This window comes from Sebastes fasciatus, chromosome 3 (assembly GCF_043250625.1).
Source record: "Sebastes fasciatus isolate fSebFas1 chromosome 3, fSebFas1.pri, whole genome shotgun sequence".
Taxonomy (NCBI): domain Eukaryota; kingdom Metazoa; phylum Chordata; class Actinopteri; order Perciformes; family Sebastidae; genus Sebastes; species Sebastes fasciatus.
The window spans coordinates 39470686-39492846 of record NC_133797.1 but is presented as its reverse complement, the minus strand read 5'-3'; the positions used below and the strand labels follow the sequence as shown (position 1 = coordinate 39492846).

At 41.7% G+C, this 22161-nt stretch overlaps 1 protein-coding gene across 2 annotated transcripts in view; it reads right to left on the bottom strand.

Moving 5' to 3' along the window:
• LOC141765072 (voltage-dependent T-type calcium channel subunit alpha-1I-like) overlaps positions 1-22161 on the bottom strand; it is a 169172-nt gene that overhangs the window by 114661 nt on the left and 32350 nt on the right. For both annotated transcript variants that reach the window (XM_074630923.1, XM_074630924.1), the window contains exons 4-6: positions 11852-12011; positions 2243-2585; positions 1551-1643 (exon numbers count right to left, since the gene is read on the bottom strand). In XM_074630923.1, the coding sequence (XP_074487024.1) occupies positions 1551-1643; positions 2243-2585; positions 11852-12011 (596 nt within the window). The remainder of the gene's footprint in view (positions 1-1550; positions 1644-2242; positions 2586-11851; positions 12012-22161) is intronic.

Below are 22161 nucleotides of genomic sequence, written 5' to 3'. Positions count from 1 at the left end.
AAAACAGAAATATACTGAAGGGAACACGCATCAACACTCGCACACAAAAGCAAACACACCCACAGATACAGAAGCTAAAGGACTGGAATTAAAAAGTGTTTTATCAGAACAAAAGGGGGATTCTTCAGGGATTTCAGCTCAGCTTTCACTGTGACACTGACAGCCTTGTGTGTGTGTGTGTGTGTGTGTGTGCGTGTGTGTGTGTGTGTGTGTGTGTGTGTGTGTGTGTGTGTGAGTGAGTGTGTGGGTGGGTGTGTGCATGGGTAAGCAGGTGAGAGAGCGAGAGAGAGAGAGAGAGCTTTTCATTGAAGTCATCCGTAGCTTGGCAACAAAAACAGGAAGTGTAAATGTAGGTTGGCTGACTGCAGAAACTACATCACCACTGCATGTGTGTGTGTGTGTGTGTATTAGTAGGTGTGTGCCTGTGTGCATCAGACCTCAATATTATCAATATATTGAACTTTCATTGCATTGTAGTGATGCGACTTTATCATGTTAATGTTGAAGCAATTCAAAATGCCAATGGAACACAGTTTTGATTCGTTTATATGTGATTTTACAGTTCACCATATTCTAGGGCTGTCAATCAATTGTGATTAATCGCATGATTGTCTGTAGTTAAACTCGAGTAATCGCTAATTAATCGCACATTTTTTATCTGTTCAAAATGTTACTTAAAGGGAGATTTTTCAAGTATTTAATACTTTTAACATGAGAGTAAATATGCTGCTTTATCCAATTATTTATTATTGGAAATCAATTAACAACACAAAACAATGACACACATCGTCTACCAAACCCTCACAGGTACTGCATTTAGCATAAAAAAATATGCTCAAATCATAACATGGTAAACTCATGAAGCCCAACAGGCATCAACAGCAGGGACCCCTTTTCTAAATGGCCATGCCAGTTTATTTCTCGCCAGAATTTAGCATAAGTTTGGAGCGTTATTTAACCTCCTTCCCGTCAAGCTAGAATGACGTGATTGGTACCAATGGATTCATTAGGTTTTTAGTTTTATATGATACCAGTATCTTCACTGTATCTTTAAAACTGAGCCCGCTACAACCTTAACATTGCAAGTTAATGCGTTAAAGAAATTAGTGGCGTTAAAACAAATTTGCGTTAACGCGTTATTATTACACTGCTGTGTTGAATACTCGATTCTGATTGGTCAATCATGGAGTTCTGCGGTCTGTATTTTCTGTATTACAGACCGTTGCTATGTATAACAGACCGTTGCTATGGGCGCAGCTCTTACGTCGGATTCTGGCGGACCATTTTTCCTCCAAAATATTGATTTCTTCAGTAAGTAGCTCTCCCCTTCAAGGCTGCGCGTTGGGGTGCAGCATCGCCCTGTTGGGGATTCTTTCACAACAATGACCGGCTTGGTGTACATTATCTCTTACTTATCGCGTTAACTTTGACTGCCCTACTATATTTTCATAAATATCTAAAAGTATCCTCCTTGCAGCATTGCGATGCTGTTGATCAGCCAGCCCTATAAGAACAACTTCCTTTACTGTATGTGTGTGAGTGTGACTTACAATAATCAGCAGGATGAAGTAGATGAAGTTGTAGAAAGAATGAGCATCCATCACGTAGTACATGATCTCCACCCAGCCCTCCAGAGTGATCACCTACAGTCAGGGGGGGGAAAGGTCACAGTGAATAAACAATAGCATCCACAGAGAGTCTGCTCACACGGGGCTGAAATACTCCTGTTGAAGGAACAGTTTGACATTTTTGGGGAAAATGTGCTTATTTGCTTTCTGGCGAGAAACAGTGCTATCGAACTTCTCGTCTAACTTTCTGCCCGTTAAATATAAAAAGCTACAGCAGCCAGTGAGCTTAACACAGGAAGGAAAGGTTATATGGAGACGCTGTAAAGTTCACCGCAAATCTAGAATTCAGTTAACCTCTTTATTTGTCGTGAACTGCTGCCTTGGTTTGTGAAACTGGTATATATCTGATATGTATTCAGAATAACTTTTTGAACTTTTGTAGTGTCAGTGGTAGTTTTCACTATATTTTGGTTTGTGCTCTTTGACTATACTGTGAGGTTCTTATTCCATGAAGCTCAACATCTTGAGCCCACTTAGGACATCAGAACTTAAGTTATAAATTGTCATGAACCATGAACAACTATAGAATATTAATCAGTAGTTTAAAGGTGAAAAACAAAGCGGTCCGGTTGGTGCTCTGCTTATATGGCACCAAGTTGACCAAAAGCTCTCACCTGGAAGATGACAATCCAGGCATAGGCAATGTTGTCAAAGTTGATGGCTCCTTTGTGGGGGTTGCTGTACCCGGTATGACACCTGGTGTAGTACCGGTTCCAGTTGACACAGAGCCCCGCTACACTGATGCTGCCGTTGGCCAGAGGCTCGGGGCTCAGGCCCAGAGATTGGCGGTACAGGGCGTCGTCTTTGTCCAGGCAGCACGTCCTGCCTCCCTCGCGGCGGGCCGGGACGTCGTTACAGGACATGATGCCGTTGTCAACCGGCAGGGAGCAGATGAAGGGTCGCTCGTCATCCTCGTCGGCCATGTAGTAGGGCCGAGGCAGACTGATACCCGTAGTGCTGGGAGTGTGGGGGGGAGAAGGTGGTGAGTACAATGCTACACTAAAAACTAAAGGCTTTTGTTTCTCCCTTTTAAAACACCTTGGACTTCATTTCATGAAATACATTTAAAGGGTCAAGTTAAAGAAAAGAACAATTAGAAAAACCATCACATTAAAAACAAAGCATTACATTTAAGCAAGTTCTTCAAAATATATATTTATAACGTGACTTAATGTTGCACTAAATGGCCCAAATAATTGTGAGAATCGGAGTTGATAGCAATTTAAGTAGGTAATTATCATTCAAACCAATGTTTTCTTGCTTGAATTTGATCTGTAGCAGGCGGCAACCTCTGGGTCTGAAAAGATGCTGAAGTACCTTAAACCTGCATTCTTTCTAACAGCCAGCAGGGGGCGACTCCTCTGGTTGCTAAAAGAAGTCTGATTGTATAGAAGTCTATGAGAAAATGAGCCTACTTCTCACTTGATCTATTACCTCAGTAAACATTGTAAAGTTGAGTTTATGGTCTCAATCTCTAGTTTCAAGTCTTCTTCAATACAGCATGATGTTCATTTAGTAAATTATGGTCCCATTTAGAGTCAGATAGACCATAAAGCAGGGGATGCTTTAGGGCGGGGCTACCTTGTGATTGACAGGTCGCTAGTTTTTAAACAGTGACTCATATTAAATGCCATTTAAAGCTCTATGACATGCTGCAAATCGAGGCCGGGCGTAAACTATGACTGCTCGATTAGTAATCAGTAATATTTGGAAATCAATTTTAAGCCTGGCTGGTGCAGAGATGCCATAAATAGAGTTATGTAAAGTGTGTGTGTGTGTGTGTGTGTGTGTGTGTGTGTGTGTGTGTGTTTGTGTGTTTGTGTGCTAGTTTTCAATGGGAATTTTACACAGAGCAAAACCACCATGGCCATTTCCAACATTTTGTGTGGTGTGAGAACTGAAAGCAGAAGATATAATGATCACAGACAGAGAGACGAGTGGATGAAAGGATGGAGAGAGAGAGAGAGAGATGATTATGTTTGTAATGGTAAAATTGAAAGAAAATGACACCAGAGACACAGACAGAGAGAAGCAGTGATGGAGACATGTTAACCCCGACACACCGAGCTGATACCGTCTGTCTGACGGAGTCTGACGGAGCATTGTTGGCTGTATTCGACACATATTTGTTTCCTTCGGTCGGAGATAGCCGTCTGATTGGCTGCTCAGCCGAGCGAATCTAATGTGGCGTCTACTTATTTTTTCTACCTTTTTCTTCTTCCACAAACAGACTCAAAAATGCAGGCTGTCAATCATATTACAGGCTGAAAAACACAAAAGAAAACTTTGCGCTGCCTTCCGAGCATAACCTGTTAAATCAAAATCACAGCAGCGTAAACATGGGTGCTTAGTTTGTTGTGTTTGTCTCTCTTTGATATTCTCTGGACTGCAAATACGGAGATATACTGAAACGTTTATCCCATCAGAACATACATGCAGGCCAGCGGTCAGCTGGTTTTTGAAAGGCAATAAAGTGCAACCTTTAACAGAGAAGAGGGGAAGTAATGTGAAGCATCACATAGAGTTTGACCAGTCGGCCTTGCCAATGGTATTTCTTTGCAGTCGACTAGGCGTGTCATGGCTTTTACAGAGAGACAGAATATGACTTCACTTTGTTAAATGACTTCCAGTGAGAGAGAGGCAATTTCAACTTTTGTGTTCAAAGATGTTGAAGGTGAAAGAGAAGGATATAAGAAGAGGAAGAGAGGGACACTCTAGGGATAAAATGGAAGCCCGAAATGAAGGAAAGAAAATTGCATGGTGGAAAGAAGACATTAGATAGAGAAAGAAAAAAAAAAAAAAATTTAAAAAATAAAATGCCATATAAAGAAAGAAACTAAATGGAAAGAGATGAGAAATCCAAAAACTGAATCAATAACTGAAAGAGGGAAGGCAAAAAAACAAGAATAATATGTGAGGCAAAAAAAGCAAAGCAAAAGAGAGACAGTAAAGGTGTTTGCATTGCCATTACAAAAAGAGCAAGACAGAGAACAGCAAAGGTCTGTGTGATCTCACTACTTTAATCCGAGAGCAGGCTGCTATTTAAAGGGCAGACCGAAGAAAGGGATACAGATGAATGCAGACGTTGGTTAGCAATTACGTCTGACCTGGTATCTGAGAAGGCTCCATAGGAGCAGCATTGTGAGTGCTACCCTGTCCCTCACTCAGTCCACGTCTTTGTTACACTCTTTGTGTCTCTTTCAGCGACTCTGTGTCTCTGTATTGTGCTGCGCTGAATAGGAGCTATTATCAAGCCCACTGACCTGAGGAGGAGACGCAGCCTTTTTTACATCAGTTAAGTTTACCCTGTAGCTCTGGGTATTTCTGATCACATCTCTGTATCCTCATCTTTTTTTCCATCACATCACCGATGAAATCTTAACCCAAATGTGCCACGAGCATGTCTTGGCGTCCAACAAAAGCATTTTGGTATGAATGTAATTACCACAAGTTTAGAGAGTTGTTGGCAAATTTAAAGCAAACTTTTGAAATGTCGCAAAAAAATGAACGTGAATTAGGTGTTTTCATCAACTGGTTTGGAATGAATAAACTCAGCTACAGCGTAGTTTGGTATGAATTTGGCGCTATAGGCTACGCATGGCTGTAATGATAAGAAGAAGTAGAGGTGGAGAACTGGAAACAAAACAAGTCGGCTTGGCCATCTAAACATCTACAGGAGAAAAATGGAGAGTGAACTTAGCTCCACCCTCTCATGTCACTTCTGATTCCAAAAAATCTAGACGCAACAGCCGAAAACCAAGAACGTGACGGCCAAAAGCCAAGAAGGCGACGGCCAAGAACCAAGATTTATTTGACCTTTATTTAACCAGGTAAAATCAATTGAGAACCAATTCTCATTTACAATATGGCGATGGCCAAAAACCAAGATGGCGATGGTTAAAAATCTAGATGGCGTTGACCAAAAGCCAAGATGGCGACAGACAAAAACCGAGATGGCAACCATCTTAGTTTTTGGCTGTCACCTACTTGGTTTTTGGTCATCACCATCTTTGTTTTTGGCCGTCACCATCTTGTTTTTTGGACGTCGCTTTCTTGGTTTTTGGCTGTTGCCATCTTGATTTTTAACCGGGCCAAAAACCAAGATAGTGACGGTTAAAAATCAAGATGGTGACAGCCAAAAAACACTATGGTGAAGACCAAATACCAGGAAGGTGACAGCCAAAAACCAAGATGACAACGCAATTTAGGAAAATGTATCGCTGTTTCCAAACAACTTTTCTAATGTGATATGTCAAAATGTACATAAAAATATGTGAATTGGAAACACGGCTATTGTTTCCACCAGCAGCAGGCAGATATTGTAACTATTGTAACTGTCAGACAGACTAAGTTTGGAGAGTAAATATTGGACTCATATTTCTCAGGTGGTCTAGAAACATTCAGTCAAGGTAGCGTTCTCTTCCTCTCTTCTGCTGACGTCTTGTTTTAGTGTCTCATTCATTGTGCACTTTGTTGAACAAGACTGTTTTTTTTGTTTTATCATGTTCTATTTGGTTTTCAGTTCTTTACTCCTGCGGGTGCAATTAGGTGATAAACACCCTGTCAAGTTTCTTTCCTGGCAGAGAGAAACTGGCTACCTAAACCAAACACAAGGCCAAAGCAACTCCAGAGAAAACATGTTTCTGGCTTTATTCAAAACCTTAATAACAAATATGAGCTGGATACAGTATATGTATTTATTTATGTTTAAATTAGTACTGCACTACCGATTAAAAGCTGTTTTTGGTGTAGTACTTATCAAAGTAAAAGGGTGATATATCAGGGCAGGGGGGAAATATTATCAATAACTCTGAGATTATCAAGTTATAAATTTGCGAGAAAAAAAACTCAGCAATTGTGTAAAACCGTGATAACGCCACCCGCCGTCAGAATTTCGTTGCGCCTATAAAAGTCGTGTTCTTATGGCCTCAGAGCGAGGCAAGGGTCCTGAAAGATACATAAACACGTTTTCTTTTACATTTTCCTTCTGTGTTATTTTATGAACATAAATAGATACTAATATCATTAATATCTTTTTACCGGACTCTCGCACTCTGTGGCTCACTTTACCGTAGTGTTTAACCGGGGTGTCTGTGGTGTGATCAGGTTGATCCAACCTTTCAAAGTGAAGCGATGTGGTTCCGTGACAGAAAAAAGTAATTTTCCCGTTATTTTCTTCTTTTTTTTTTCCGTAAATTTACAATGTTAATTTCAGAGAATATCCATTTTTGTCCCAGAATATTACCCCGGCTCCATAATTATTATTATTATTATTATTATTATTATTTTACTTACAATGGCCCTAATACGCCATAGATTTTAACTGGTGGAAACAGCGACAATTTAGTTTTCATAATACCTTTCTACCAACCAGTATGGTGAAATTGCTGCTTTTGTGAGACTTCTTCAGCTCATGATGCCGGGTGGGAGATGTTAGAAGCTACAAGTGATAATGTAGTTATAATTAAAACTTAAAGACAATATTTGTTTTATTACCTAGCAGATTGTGCATCTGATTTGATAACCACCTAGTATTAATAGTATTAATACTTCTCTATTCCAAGCTCTGGCCGCCTGTTCAGCACTCTCACTTCAAAAGACATTAGCTCAGCAAAGTTCTGGTTTTGGCTTTTATTTGTTCACTTTCCACATAGTTCTGTGTGTTTGTCAGGAAGAGAGAACCTGCATGAACTAACCATTGTTCCCAGATATGATTTCCTGTTGACCTGTGCCGTTTGTATTTCTGTCTCATTGTTAACCAGAGGCCAGCAAGTAAACGTCAGAAAACACGTGACTGTCCACCCACTTCTTCTACTCTTCTTCTCCTCAGCGCACCACCCAGCCACTAATCTCCACCTCTGCACATGACCGAGCGACAACATCCAGAGACAGCAGACATCACAGCCCAGCTCATTATCACATTGGACATCGGCTGTGTGTGTCTCTGTATACTGAGCTGATTATGTGCGCCACCAGACAGTGTCAGACAGACGGACATCATTTCACACCTGAGGTGACGTTGGACTCCTGACAGCGAGGACACCAGCCAAAGGTTTGTGTTTTGTGAACTCGGCGGTCGGATTTAAAACCATCGCCGTGGTTTGAATCAGCTTTGTGGTGAAAAAAAAAAAAAATCTGATTGTGTTTTACCAACGTTGGATGACATTGCTGAAATTAACTCAGGTGGGTCAGGACATCCCATGATTACATCCCCTCTCCATGTCCATTTCTGGATCGGTTACCATGGAGATGGCCTACCCCCGATGCCTCTCATCAGATCATTATTTCCTCTCTGGGCTCGGCACTGCGAGCTGACGTCCAGCCCACTCCTCTGTGCAGCCAAACTGGCCTAATCAAACGCTTGGCCGCGGATCCGGTCTCCCCGGGCTCTCTCGCTCACAAACCGACCCAATCCCAGTGATTGTCTGAGCTCTGTGTTTTCACAGTGGTATTAGCTGTGCTCTTAATCACAGAGATATTTGGGAACAAACAACACCTGCTGAGCTTCCAGTTCCTAATCCGGACATATTATTTCTTTTTGCTGCAGCAGACATGAGTCATCAGAATTATTTACTGATTGGTGATTTTTTTTTCCCAACATACAACTGAACAATGTAATTTTGTAGTTTGGAAAACTATTGCAAAAGCTTACTAAGTCATTTTTTATTAATGCAATTAAAACTGTGACTCTTTTCAAATCACAAGAGAGACAATTAAAATCGTGATTTGAAAATTGAGCTCTTCAAACTGCAGTTTTGCCATTAAAGGGATAAATCCTTCAGCCTTGATGTCACATCGTATCTTCTCCATTAAGTTGTCTTGCGAGGGAACTGTGGAGCGGTTCATGGAGTGTGAGGATGTAATCAAAACCAGCTGTGTGAAATCACCAAAAGATGCACAATGTTACGGGTAGAAGTTGAAGGATATTGACAGCTGTTGCTTCTGTTACTGTGAACAAACAGATGCTGTCTTACACACACAGAAACAGACAAACGAGTGTGAGTGTCTCGGGAGCCACCCTGAATCTACAACAGCGTTTGTACTTCTCTGATTTTGACGCGACATGACAGAAGAGGAATTGAATTTCTGACACTTCCACCAGAATAAACAGCCCACAGCCACTGAGATACAGAACATCAGTCCTGGAAATACCACGCAATACTGTCGCAACAATAACGCTCTCACACACATGCACCAAAACAAGATTTCACCCCAAAGAAAGGGGAAGAGGACAAATGAAAAAAAACAAAGTTCCTCCTGTTGTCAATCAGTAAAGATTAGAGGTAGCAGGGAGACGCCTGCTTCACAGTATTAACATCCTAAAGCTTTGACCTCCTCCAAAACCCCAGATACCCTGCTGGAGATATCCAATAGAGTGTGTGTACCAGTGGGGGGGTTTGGGATTATGCATGTGTGCATACAGATCATCAGATTCAAGCTAATTGAGAACAGCAGTGAAAAAGAAGAAGAAAACAGGTCAGCAGGCCCAACTCGTCTTCTCAAATGAGACAACAGGGACGGATTCAGCTAAACTAACGAGATTTATTTATTCATTTATTTTTAAAATCTCCACAGCACTGAGCGCTGCTGAACGGTCCGGCTCCACGTATTATCATTATCTACCTTGCACGGCAGCTGGATTCTCGCAAATCCGCAAGATCACGCAAGAAATCGCAGGATCAGGCTTCAAGTAATGCGTAAACCAGACTACGGGCCAATCAGCGTCCTGTGAGGAGCTATACGGGCGTGGCTTAGGTGTGTGTGTGTGACGACATGGAGAGGCAACTGTTGGTTCAAAACAACAATGGCGGCTCCTGAAGAGGTTAGTGTAGCTCCTTAAGCATCAGTTATATCAGAACTGGAGAGTATTTCTTCGTTGAGTGGCACCCTAAACCACAGACGACAGGTTCAGACGTGGTTAACCTGTTAAGCCCTGTAGTTTTATACCTCTGTGAAAAAACGCCTAAAATAACTACCCAACATTTAGCAGGACTTGCTCCTCAACCATAAGGCTTAGATGCATATATCTGGTCTCATTTGAAAGGTAAGAAGCTAAAGAATATGAATAAATTGTAAGTAAACAAAATTATATTCCCATGTAGATTACAATGGAGAAGAAAAAAAAAAGTTTTTTTTACCCACGCCTAGTATAAAATCGTATATACATGCAGGAAGCAGCGTTATATTAAACATATTGATCTTCATCAGTACAAAATGTATAACTTTCACTGTTAAAACACTTCACTCAGGCATGGACAGGTTGGCTGCCGTTAAATTACAAACTACAGGGCTCACAGCTTCACGCCGGTAACGTCTGTCAACATGCAGCTCCCGTCGCCACACCGGACGGCGACATGGGCCGGCTTATTGCCACACCTTCAGCTTCACTGAGCGGACCAGCCTGACGCGGAGGAGACAAAGGACAGACTCAGAGTCTGCGGCCCGCCAACAGGTGCCCTTTTATCACCCAATCACTGCCAGTGCAGGTCTGGCTGGACCACCCATTGGCTTTTCTCGATGGAAAACATGTTTTCGCTTTTCTCTCCTGACTGGCTTCGGCAATAATTTGATTGACAGATGGTTCATCCAATCACCAGCCAGGTGTTTTATAAAAGTGCCTGCCCTTTTCCAAACAGCTGCCAATGACGACTTCTCAGATGGTTCTGTGTAACAAACCATCTGTCGGGTCAGGTTATATGGTTATTTGGTATATGGGGAAAATAACAGTCTCGTTTGTGTTTCTTTAAAACAATCACAATCGTCTTTGGCGGCGCTAAGCACAGGATGCAGCGACGGCGCACCTTGCAAAAAGGTAAGATGCATAGCAGAAAGAGAGGAGAATAACGTGTGAAATATGCAGCCAATGGCAGACTTATACCCACAGCCTACATCCAGTGAGTCAGACTAGTCTGATGTGAACACAAAGTGGAAAAAGTGAACTTGTGACTTGGACACCGGGCTGCTGTTCTACATCCTGTTTCCATTTTTTTTAAACCAAAACTGCAATTTTTCCCAAATTCCTCATCCTTCATGCTCAAAAGGCAAAGGAAGAAAAAAAGACATCTTACATATCTGGCATTTAGTCTATAATCTACCTCCTGCTGGGCGGGTCAAACAAACAGACCGCTGTTTTGTTTGGCAAGTTACGTTAGTGACTTTTGTCTGGTGTTTTGTAGTGGCGGATGTCATGTGACACACTGACTTTACATTGTTTCCATACGTGTTTTACTTAGTTTATGTACTTATTTTAAGCCCAACCATGACGTTTTCCCTTAACCTAACTAAGTGGTTTTGTTGCCCAAGCCTAAGTCAGTGGCTTTGTTGCCCGCCTGCTGGTACAGCACGTTAATACAGGCGTGTAAGGGTGCTTTCACATCAGGAACACGGGCCCGGATCCGAGTACACTTGTCCCCAAAGTCCAGTTGGATTGATTAGTGTGAACGCTCAATAGCGTTCTCGGGCACGGTTTGTTGATCGATTTTGCCACCCTAAGATTCACGCCTCTGCGAGGGAAAACGTGACACTGACACGCTGTCTTCTGGTGGACAGGCGGGTCTATTACACGCTTTGGCGTGATATCGGGTTGGTGCGTGCCAATATCAAACCCCTCACAAGTTGGGTGACCTTTCTTTTGAAGTCATTTTTGTTTCCTTGTTTCATTTTCTCTCTCTCGGTCCTGTTTTTCTGTTCTCTGTTATTTTGTCATTTTAACTTGTTTTTTTGGAACTACATGATTACATGGAAGCTCTCTTGAAGTCCTTATTATAGCTGACAGCATCTATGCTAAAATAGTTTTAACGATTTGACAGTGTGTAGCAGAGGTTGTGAAGGGGACGGGCCTGGGAGGGTGAAAGAAAAAGAGTTTAGTTTTTTAATTAAATGGCTCTGAGATAATGATATTTGCTTTGTGCACATTTTGGTTTGCGATCAGCCTCGTTATATCAGAGAGAGAGAGAGAGAGAGACTTCATCTCTCCATGGTTATAGCAGTAAATTGAGAAGATGATTTAATTAATTTTCTAGAGTCACACTGAGGGGGGGGATAGGAGAGGTGACAGACCCATGTTGACACACACCTGATGGAAACACATACATGAATCAGTGTGTGTGTAGATATTACACACACTCACAGCTGACGGACCGACAGGTCACAGATCCCCGAGCATCACACTCTCACGCTTCCTTTTTCACACACACACACAGACAGACCAAACAGTGACTCACAGCGTGAAGTTCTCCTCCGGGTAGCAGCGGTTCCTCAGCAGCCCCGCCCACAGCTGCACGCCGATGATGCCGAAGATGAAGAAGACGAAGAAGCAGAGGAGGAGGACGTTGCCCAGCATGGGCAGAGTGTCCAGCAGCAGGTTCACGAGGATGCGCATGCCTGAAGAGACAAAAGCATTTATATCATGATGACACATATAACCAGAACCCCTCAGTACGACAAGCTCAGCTCTAAAGGTGACGTATCTCTAATCTGAACTATACTGTGACACTTTTCTTGTTGGCTCGGAGGTGAGTCCAGCTGCATCTATAAACTGTGTCCTCATCCACTCTCCATGAAGGACATGACCCACAGATGTAACCTTCGATGGACTGAAGGATAGTGAGTTGAACTTGTGCTTGTTCCCAAAATGGATTGGTTTGCATCACCATATCATTAGTTTAGTTTATCCTTCCCTCAAACAGTCCGAACAGAACTTTCAGGATACTTTCAGTAGCATTTATGTGATGGATTTATTAGTAACGACTCCAAACCACAAATTTATTTAAACGGCCTAAACGTTTTGATCGCAGTCAAATCTTCATCAGGTCAAAACTGCTTTTTTTCTTATCTTTTTTTTTTTTTTAACCCTTTGAGACCCACAATAGACCCATTTTTGTCTTTTTAAGGGGGGTACAGGGGGTCTTTAGGGGGAGATAGCAGGTCAACAGTAGATGTCACATAGAAGTGGTGTACATCATCTGAAAGCTGGGAACCTGAAGATTAATTTGAGATGCAGCTCGGCACTGTGTTTCAAGTTGTTCTAGTTATAAATCCGATATAAACATGAATTAATTAATTAATCAATTATTGAAATAAAAATAAAACTGTGTAAGAGCTTAGAACATTATGACGGAAGTATCTGATGGTCATCCCCATGCTTATTTATGTCTCAAGAGTTGTTGCAGCAAGTTTTGGGTTGATAGCATTTGTTACACAGATTTGGAGCTACATTTAACCGTTTTTTACCACTGGAGAATATATCAAAATGATTAATAATCCCTCCAAAATACCACATTAAGGCACCAAGACCTTGCGGAACACCATAGAAAAAGCCATGCTGTGATTTGGGATCAAAAACGTTTGACATTTGGAGATTTCTGCAAGAATTAAATTTTTCGGCGATCACTTCTGTTGTATAAACTGCTCAGAAACCCCTTACTGTCAACCTCGCTAGGAAATTCATCCATCATCTGAATGCTCTAGGTCTCCAGTTTGTGGCTGTAAAGTTTCATGAGGCTGTGATTATCCTACAGGTCACCACAGGTCACTTTATACAGTGAGGTCAAATTTCAAGGTAGTGTGATTACGTGATTCTATATGGCGCGGGGCATACTGTATGAGGCTGGGTAAATCTTATGTTACTTTAAGTTCTTGGTATGAATGTGTCTATGCATGCTGTACCAAGATCTTCTCTGATATCAGATTTGTGTTGTATTAAACTTCAAGTAAGGACTGGATGTAGACTGTGGGTATGAGCCACCGTGTATTTCATGTGGCATTCTCCTCCCATTACACTATCTATTTTGCAAGGGTGCCGTTGCTGCATCATGTGTTTAGCGTTGTTCAAGACGATTGTGATTGGTTTAAAGAAACTTTCTCCCCCCTTTATACCAGAGTGATAATGTGCGGAGACAGACCTTTCTTTAGCGCTGACACAGCACAGGAGAATGGTCTGGCTATGAGAGACTATAATGATGCTGAATGTGTGAATGCTTTGTGTCCTGATCTTTACACAGATCTCTGACTGAAACATTTTAAAAGCACAGCGACAGCGAATAAAAAGAGTGTGTGAGTGAGGACCAATAAAACATTACTTTTTGTGGATTCCACCATATTTCATTTTAACATCGCCCAATAGACTTTGAAAACTCAGCGCACAGAGGATACTAAAGGTTAGTTGTGTCCTCCAAATTCAGGCAAAAGATAATTACATTTCGCTTCCACGTCTGGAGGAGGTGTAGCAACGGAGCGGCCGTGTTGACCTTTTGATGCGCGATGCATCGGACCTTAAGTCTTTGACGGAGCCAGCCACAGACAGGTCTACACACACATTAGCCTGGCTGACCACTACATATAGTGTAGGCTATATAGTTTTGTAAAGAGCCATCAAAGAATTAGCTTTGGATGACAGTGTTTCCAACAGAATTTTGAGAGACTGTTGTGTGGTGCTCCCCCGAAAGAAACACTTTGAACATATTAAATTGAATCATCAACCTCACTTTTAAGCATGTATTGTCGAAAAAATTGCCTTGAATCGTAAATAAAGGCTTCAGTTCAGGTTGCAGTTACGTGAGACTCAGCTGAGACGGAGCCGTGCAGACAGCTGCTGACCAGATCAGAATAAGAACTTCTGACACCCTCCAGTCTGGACATGCACGGGGTGCACGGGAATGATTGAAATTACTTTTTTTACCCTTTTGCAATAAAGGGGCATTTACCGAGATACAGTGATTCATGACCTTAAAAGGAAAGTGGGACAGGGCCGTAAAGTACTTCCGGCAGCCACGCTGTCCACTGCTGCTTTAAATCCAAAATTTAAACCGTGGAGAAAGAACCTGCGACTGATTCTCATTTTTCATTGTCTTTCTGTACTTAATGGTGGAAATACACAAACACACATATTGATGTGTCTAATTTGTGCACTCGTACACAGAAACACTCCCATTTCTCATCGTTCCACCTAACTACCTCTCTCTCTCTCTCTCATTCAGACCGGTCCTCTCTCATCCCTCCCACTCTTAAAACTTACATCACGTCGGCATTTCCATATAAGCCTCGGTATTATCATAATTAGCTAATCAATCTCTAATCTCCCACACTAATTGTGATCCCATGGCCCATTACTTTGGCTCTGATCTGTATAAGGAAACTAAAGCAGGGGTTAAATTCTATCTGTAAAATAGATGGAGGATTGATACAGCGTTTAGCCGACTAATCAAGGGTAAGTGGGCAGGCGGTCCTCAGACCTTCTCCCAGGGGTCCTGCCAAATGTCCTGATGACTTAAGATGTTTCAGTCTGAAGAAGCAGACGAGAAGGAAGCTGTGAACCGCCTTTAAGGATACTTGACTGATGTATATTTCAAAAATGAAAACATCAAATATTTGATTTGTTTTCTGTGTGAATAATAAAGAATCATCCAGTTAGAGATGGATGCAACTTTCTGGTTTTATATCTCCTTGTGTAAAATGTTCTTTAGCGTTGCAGGAGCTGGCCAATCACAACTGGTGAGTGCACATTTCCCATGAGAATTTAAATCCCCCTCAAAGGGCGAGATTTCAGTTTTGTTGGGGAAAATATTAGACGTCCTTCTTCTCTCATTCTGTTGGTATAAACACAGACAGACACCGGCATGACCTCTGGTGAAAAGTCTGCTGAGCTTAGTTTGGATTTTCGATGTAAATATTTAATAATTTGCGGGTATGCAATTCCTCAAAATTCTCAAAAAGCTGTTAGCTCTCACTACCAGCCAGGGCAAAGGATATATAATACAGTACATACTTGTATCCATTTCTATTGATGGCTTAAACTCCAGTCAAATCAAGCTAGTTTGATCTGAATCCAACTAAATTACCCTGATGTGAACCGTACCGGATCTGAAGTCAAACCGCGGCTGCGTTGGTGCCAAATATAACACTTCATCACACAACCTGATTTCCTTTGAGAAAGTTGAAACAGAAGTCTCTTTTCCTCACAATGATTTAGTCTGTTTGAAGTCTTATAGTGCTGCAATATCACTCAAGACACCCTGGTATTAAATTACAAGTGATTAACAGAAATAACAGTAAACTTTATGTATCCAAATAAGCAGTTAAATAACAAATAAAAGAAGGAATGCTAAAGAGACATATAGTATAGAAAGCAGAGAGATAACACAGCACATAAAAAGGACGAGATGTGATTAAAAGATGAAAAGACTCAAAATCGTTTCCTCCAGGAAGTAGAATTAAAGCTATAATTAAGTTAAAATTAGCCTGGCTATTTGATCACGGAGTATTACCAAGTGTTCGGCTAAATAGAATAACAAATGTTTGTTTTATATAAAAAGGGAACTTTAATCATTTACAGCAGGCAGGCAGGCGGGAGCAGGAGGGGAGCGGAGAAAAAAAGGAAATGAGCAAAAGTGAAAACTAGATTAGAAGTGAGAATAAACAGAATATAAATGAAAAGAATAAATGAAAAGAGAGGGGCGGCAGATGACGTTACCTTGGCTGCTAATGCGGCATTTTTCCCAGAGGGGGGTACTGTGGGTAATGTAGTAAACAAGCCCAGTCCTTTAAGCTGTGGCCAGTGAGAACCAGGCCTGGATAGTTTCCATTAGCGTCCCATTAACTGACTCTTCTGTTCACTTCACATATCCTCCGCTGATTCAGTCTGTATATGTGTCTACGACGGGGTTTATGCAAGTGTTTGTTGGCTTTGCATTGGTTGTGGTTTTGTCCCCCTGCATATATTGCCTGTGCAATGTCTGTGCATGATAGTGTGTTTGTGTGTCCCTCCCGCAAGCATGGAGATTGAATTACTCCCGAGACGAGCTCTGTGGTAAATTGTCTTTAATAAAGGAGAGAATTGCTTCTTTATTCATCCAACAAATAAAGAGGAGTGAAATAAGTGGCTTTTGGCTGCTAGTGCCGGCGCAGAACGAGCGCACACGACTGGGTTTGATATAAACTGACCTTTTCATCCGGCTGGAGGTTTACAAAATAACCTGACACTTTTCATATTTATGTCGGTAATTGTCCTGTTAATACTTTATGAAGCATAAGTGTGCCATTCGATACCAGTTCAAGAAGGCGTTTATGCTTTCCTAGACAGATGCGTTCTACACACAAACATTCAACTATTTTCTTCGATGTCAAGTGTAGGGAAAGATTAAGTTTATTGTAGGGCTGTCAGCGTTAACGTGATGATAACGCAAATTCATTTTAACGCAACTAATTTCTGTAACTCTCATAAAGCAATTTTTCATCTCTTGTTCGGAGGTTGTAGCGGGCTCAGTTTTAAAGCTAGAGTGAGTGATACCGCTATCAAATCAAACTAGAAAACCTAATGAATCCATTGGTACGCAAAATTTTAGCAAGGAAAAACTGACATGGCCATTTTCAAAGGAGTCCCTTGACCTCTGACCTCCAGATCAGTGAATGTAAATGGGTTCTATGGGTACCCACGAGTCTCCCCTTTACAGACATGCCCACTTTATGATAATCACATGCAGTTTGGGGCAAGTCATAGTCAAGTCAGCACACTGACACACTGACAGCTGTTGTTGCCTGTTGGGCTACAGTTTACCATGTTATGATTGGAGCATATTGTTTTATGCTAAATGAGGGTTTCGTTAAATAAAGGGATCACTGCTTCCTGCACTTGCATTGAACATTGGCATGGGGCATGCGCCAAAGAATCATCCAGTATCCTCTCACTATCAGGCACTTTCAGTTAGTTTCCTCAAGGAGTAGCTGCAAGAGCTTCGGAGATAGTTAGTTTAGCATGAAATAATCATCATGGCTAAAGGAAAGGAGATCACAACCGACAGGTAAGACCTAAGATGACACTGAAACCACCCAATTACTGCAAATGTCTTAGAGATACAGTGCACGGGACCATGATGGCTTCAAATTAGACAGTGTGTGTGGATCTACTTTAGACTCGAGGTCTGAGGGAAATTACGACATTGGGATTAACGCATCAGCCAACAGCAGTTCATTAAATTTGAAGAACATGTATTGTGTATGAGCGTTTATGTGTATGAATAGGTCTTGGGATTGTGCTGCTTGTCAATCAACCTGCATATTATATACACAAAATAATAATAATACTAAATAAATGAGTGTAGTGGTTGCATCGCCTCTTCCTCTTCTCTAAGATCTAGTCATCTCCCGTCTCCCGCCTGATCTTCCACTCTCCGGTCCTCCGTCCTCTCTGTGTCCCCCTCGCTCATTTTATCTCCATCTCCCTCCATCCCCTTGCACTTGTCTCCTCGGCTCTATCTGTCATCGTAACAGCCTGCTCATCTGAGTACCCCCGCATCTCTCCTCTCATCATCCCTCTCTTCCTCTCGTCCATCTTCGCCTATCCTTTGGAGCTGGATAATCCCCGCTTCCCTCCCTCGTTTGTCTCTCTTTCTGTCTTGTTTTTTTCCTCTCTCCCTTTTCACCTGCTTCTTCTTTTCTTTTATTCTTCCTTAACTCAAATGTCGTGTCCTCATTGAAATGTTGCTGAATAAACCACAATGAAAGCATCAATCTAGAGTGAGGGGATCTATTTTTTCTTCTGTTATCCCATCTATTGTATTGACTTTCTTTTCTAGCTTGTTTCTAAGATCTGTTACAGATGCATGAACGTGGTTTAGACTCGAAAGACGTGTCATTGTTTGAGCTGTAAAACACATTCAAGTTCAGTTTAGTAGACATCTACAAAACAACATGACAGAAATTGAACTTCTTTGTGATCCATCACTTCTATGGTTAATGTCTGGTTGAGTTAAGGCAACCAAAATCACCCTGTTAAGAACAGAGAAAGAAGGCCATCATGGTCGTATAGGTTAGAGGACTAGGCCACCAGACTATCACAGGGCTGACACATAGAGACAGACAACCATTCATGCTCACATTCACATCTACGGGACATTTACAGTCAACAATTGTGTCAACAGTTGCGTCAGGAAGGGCTTCTGGCGTAAAACCTATGCCAAATCTGGCAACCTCTAACGGGATCAGCCAAAAGACAAACAACAACAACATGCATACAGTCTTTTCTAAATAAACTTTGTCTTCGTCTTCACAGGAAACTTTTAACGTTCAGGCAACAAAACTACGTAGTTCCGTTTAAAATAACTACGGAAATGGAATAACTTAAATGCAGAATTTACGTGACAAATAAATCAGCGTTGACTTGTGGTTTCACATGGGACACAAACAGCAGTCTCCTGGGTGAAAGACCAGTGCTTTTGGACCCGCCCATCCACCCCGACATCCTCCCTACACGGCGTTAGTCATTCTCTATTCTTCCTGGTTCCTGATTACATACACAATGATGTTGTGGGATATACAAAAAATACAGTTCATTACTTTTCGTAGGTATAGCTATGAATGTTGTATGAGACCAGCTTGAATCATGTGTCAGTGCTTTCCAAAATGATTACAATACAGTGTAATAAAAGCATTTTGTTACCTCACACTGCTTTGGTTAAACAAAAACGACTTGGTTTGGGTAGAAGTATTGTAAAAATGAAGATTAAAAAGATTAGCCCTGACTGAATGATGCAAAGCAAAACATTTATAAAAAGAAAAGGACATGACAGGGAGAGAGAAAAAATAAAAATGGAGCCAATAGAGACAGACAGCAGGACAAAAAGAAAGAAAGAAAGAAAGAAAGAAAGACAGAGGGGTAGAATGGACGTCAGGCATGCAGATAACTGGAGTGTCCTTGACTCTCCCCGTGGAAACATGTAGGTTCAAGTGCTCTCCATGTGTGCATGCTAATACATGTTCTGTATAGATTATAAATACAAATACAGAAATCAACACACATTTCTCTGTGACCGAACAAATTCGCTTCACCTGCTCAGAGAAAAAAATAAAAATAAATTGCTGGGATAGTTTATGTAGCAAATTTATGAGCAGTGGGAGGTTTAGCAATTACACTCATGAAGGAAGCAAAACAACATTAACTTCAAGCGCCGGCATATCCGACTTAGAGAGTACTCATAGCTCCTTAAGATTATTGCCTGCTAGGTGCAATTTAGACCCATGAAGCACAAAGCGAGTATAGAAGCGAGCTCTGGTTATTCTCATCAAAATGGGACGCAGAGACTCAGAGACAAAGTGACGGGTTTTGGGCGTTCAAAACACTTCACAACGTGATGGTTCTGGGTGCTGAGGAGAGGAGATTTGGTCCAATTTAGAACAGCTCAGGGTGAATCAGCTTACTTTTTTTTAGGAATTTAAATAGCTCTGTGAACTCGGCGTCCTCACACAGGATGAAATGACTTGAGCAGCTAATAATATACGACACACTGGCTGAGCAGAGACGAAATGTGACCTCCCTGTTGTTATTTTTGTGTAGATAAATGTGCTCACATGGTACCTGCAAACCAGCAGGCCAGCTCAGTGAAACAACAGGTACACAATCAACATAATCACAGCCAAGACAACGAGGCATTCGGGCTGCGTTTGGCAGTCGGGTTTGTGTCGACATGTACGGTGCTGCATCCAGAATGAATAACGGCGTGGCACTGTATCAGTACTGCAGCATTTACTGTGTCGCTAACAATACCGGGAGCCATCTGTGAGCATCTAGGAGTGACTAAATCTGATGTACTGGCTCAATCTATTTGTGTTTTGTTTGTGTTTAATCATAAGTTTATCTTCAGTACATTCTGCTGCTACATGATGAACCTTCCAGACCTCTCAGATCGCCTGGGACAGGATTGCTTTTGGTTAGCATTTAGTTTCTTTGCAGTACTCATCTGGAACAAACTCCCAGAAAAAAGGCTTTTATTTTTGCTACTGACTTTTATTAAATGAAATGCAATGCCAAAATGTGTATTCTCCTGTTTAATCAACCCGTTCTCACTTCCAGCTTGTCAAATATCGCGGTTTGGTCAGCGCCCCTCGGCATCAGATGCACAGAGGCAACCTTTAGTGACAGTTTGTGACGAACCGGACTTTCATCTAACTCCAATGTAAACCCACCCGCGGCATTATTCGACGGTCGGAGCAAGTGACATAGTATTAATAGTGTGAGAATCCGCTTAAGGGCGGGTGGGAGACAGTGGTGGTGGATGGGACAAACAAACTAGACTTTCAACCAGGAGACCGCTGTTTGTGTCCCGTGTGAAACTAAAAGTAATATTTGACTTATTTTATCGTATCAGTCTTTAGTCACGTGACTCGTCGGTATCGTCAGTCGCTATTCAGTGAAGTTAACGTCAAACATGACCGTTTCCTAACCCTACCTAAATGGTTGTGTTGCTTAAACCTAAACTTCCTGTGAAAACGGAAGTTTATTTTGAAAGGACACTATGTACGTATCGATCATATATAGAGTGCTGCAGGGATGACTGATTTTTCTAGGACAAACCGGGAAGTTAGTATCACCCTGGTTCCCTCGACAAAAAGCCAATGGGATTGTTCCATTGGGTTTTGGATTATTACAGAATATAAACTCTGTGGCAAACTAGAATGTAGAATGGCACTCGGAGAGCGCAGACCTCCGCCAAGGTGTCAGAGTACGATTGCCCCCCCTCTCCCTTAAGCTTGCGCCATCATCCATGTGTATTTGTGTTGATGTTGAGATCAGCTGTACGTAACGGAGCATCGAAAACACTTCATTCAAACTGGACAGAAAAAAAACTCACCTAAACCGTCGTCGTTACTCTTTCCAACAATCACCAAGTGTGCTTTGGTCGAACTCAAGTAATAGAGTTTAATGTGAAAAAATGCAGATTCTACAGTTTTAAAAATATTCCTGAATCCGGATAATGATCCGGATCGCCACTAAAATCAAATGGCTTCTTTATGGGGCAACACACCACCCCTCCAAAAAATGTCATTCAAATCCATCACAGACTTTTGGAGTAATCCTGGTAACGGACAAACCAACAAACTAACGCCGGTGAAAACATAACCTCCTTCGTAGGCCTTCAGCCTTGGCGGAGGTAATAAACGTTTATGATACTTACATGTTTTGTTCAGCAAGATAATTTCCAAAAATGAACGCCACTTTAATTATTTTTGAAGAGTGAATGCAATCACCAGGAGTAAAAAGCTAACGTGAGGCTATAAACAAACTACACCACGTCACATGAACGCAACTCTACACAACGAGGCTGTAAAGGAAGACGAGTCGGCGCGATGACGTTTAGTAGTCTCATTTAGCCGCTCGTTAGCAACCGCTATTAGATAGTGTACCTCTGATACAGGTGTGGTAGGGGATGGTTATGTTATGTTATGAAATGTAATGGCATGGTACCAGTCACTGAATTGTTAAAACAACAAACAATGTTTTCACATTCATAAGGTACATCAAATAAACTTTAAATACCACCACGGCTCCACAGTAATCCCACTCTCTCTCCAGCGAGTGCTAAGTGCAGCTTGTTGTCATCTAATCTGAACGTGTTCACAGTTGAGGTATTTCTGGCTCAATGACTCATGTTCAGCACCTCGGACAGCGACCAGGCTCCCAGACTCTGGCAGGCTGGCAGCTGTCCGTGGTGCTGAATGAGAGCCACAGCCGGCATTACATGAATGAACAGCCTTTCTTAGT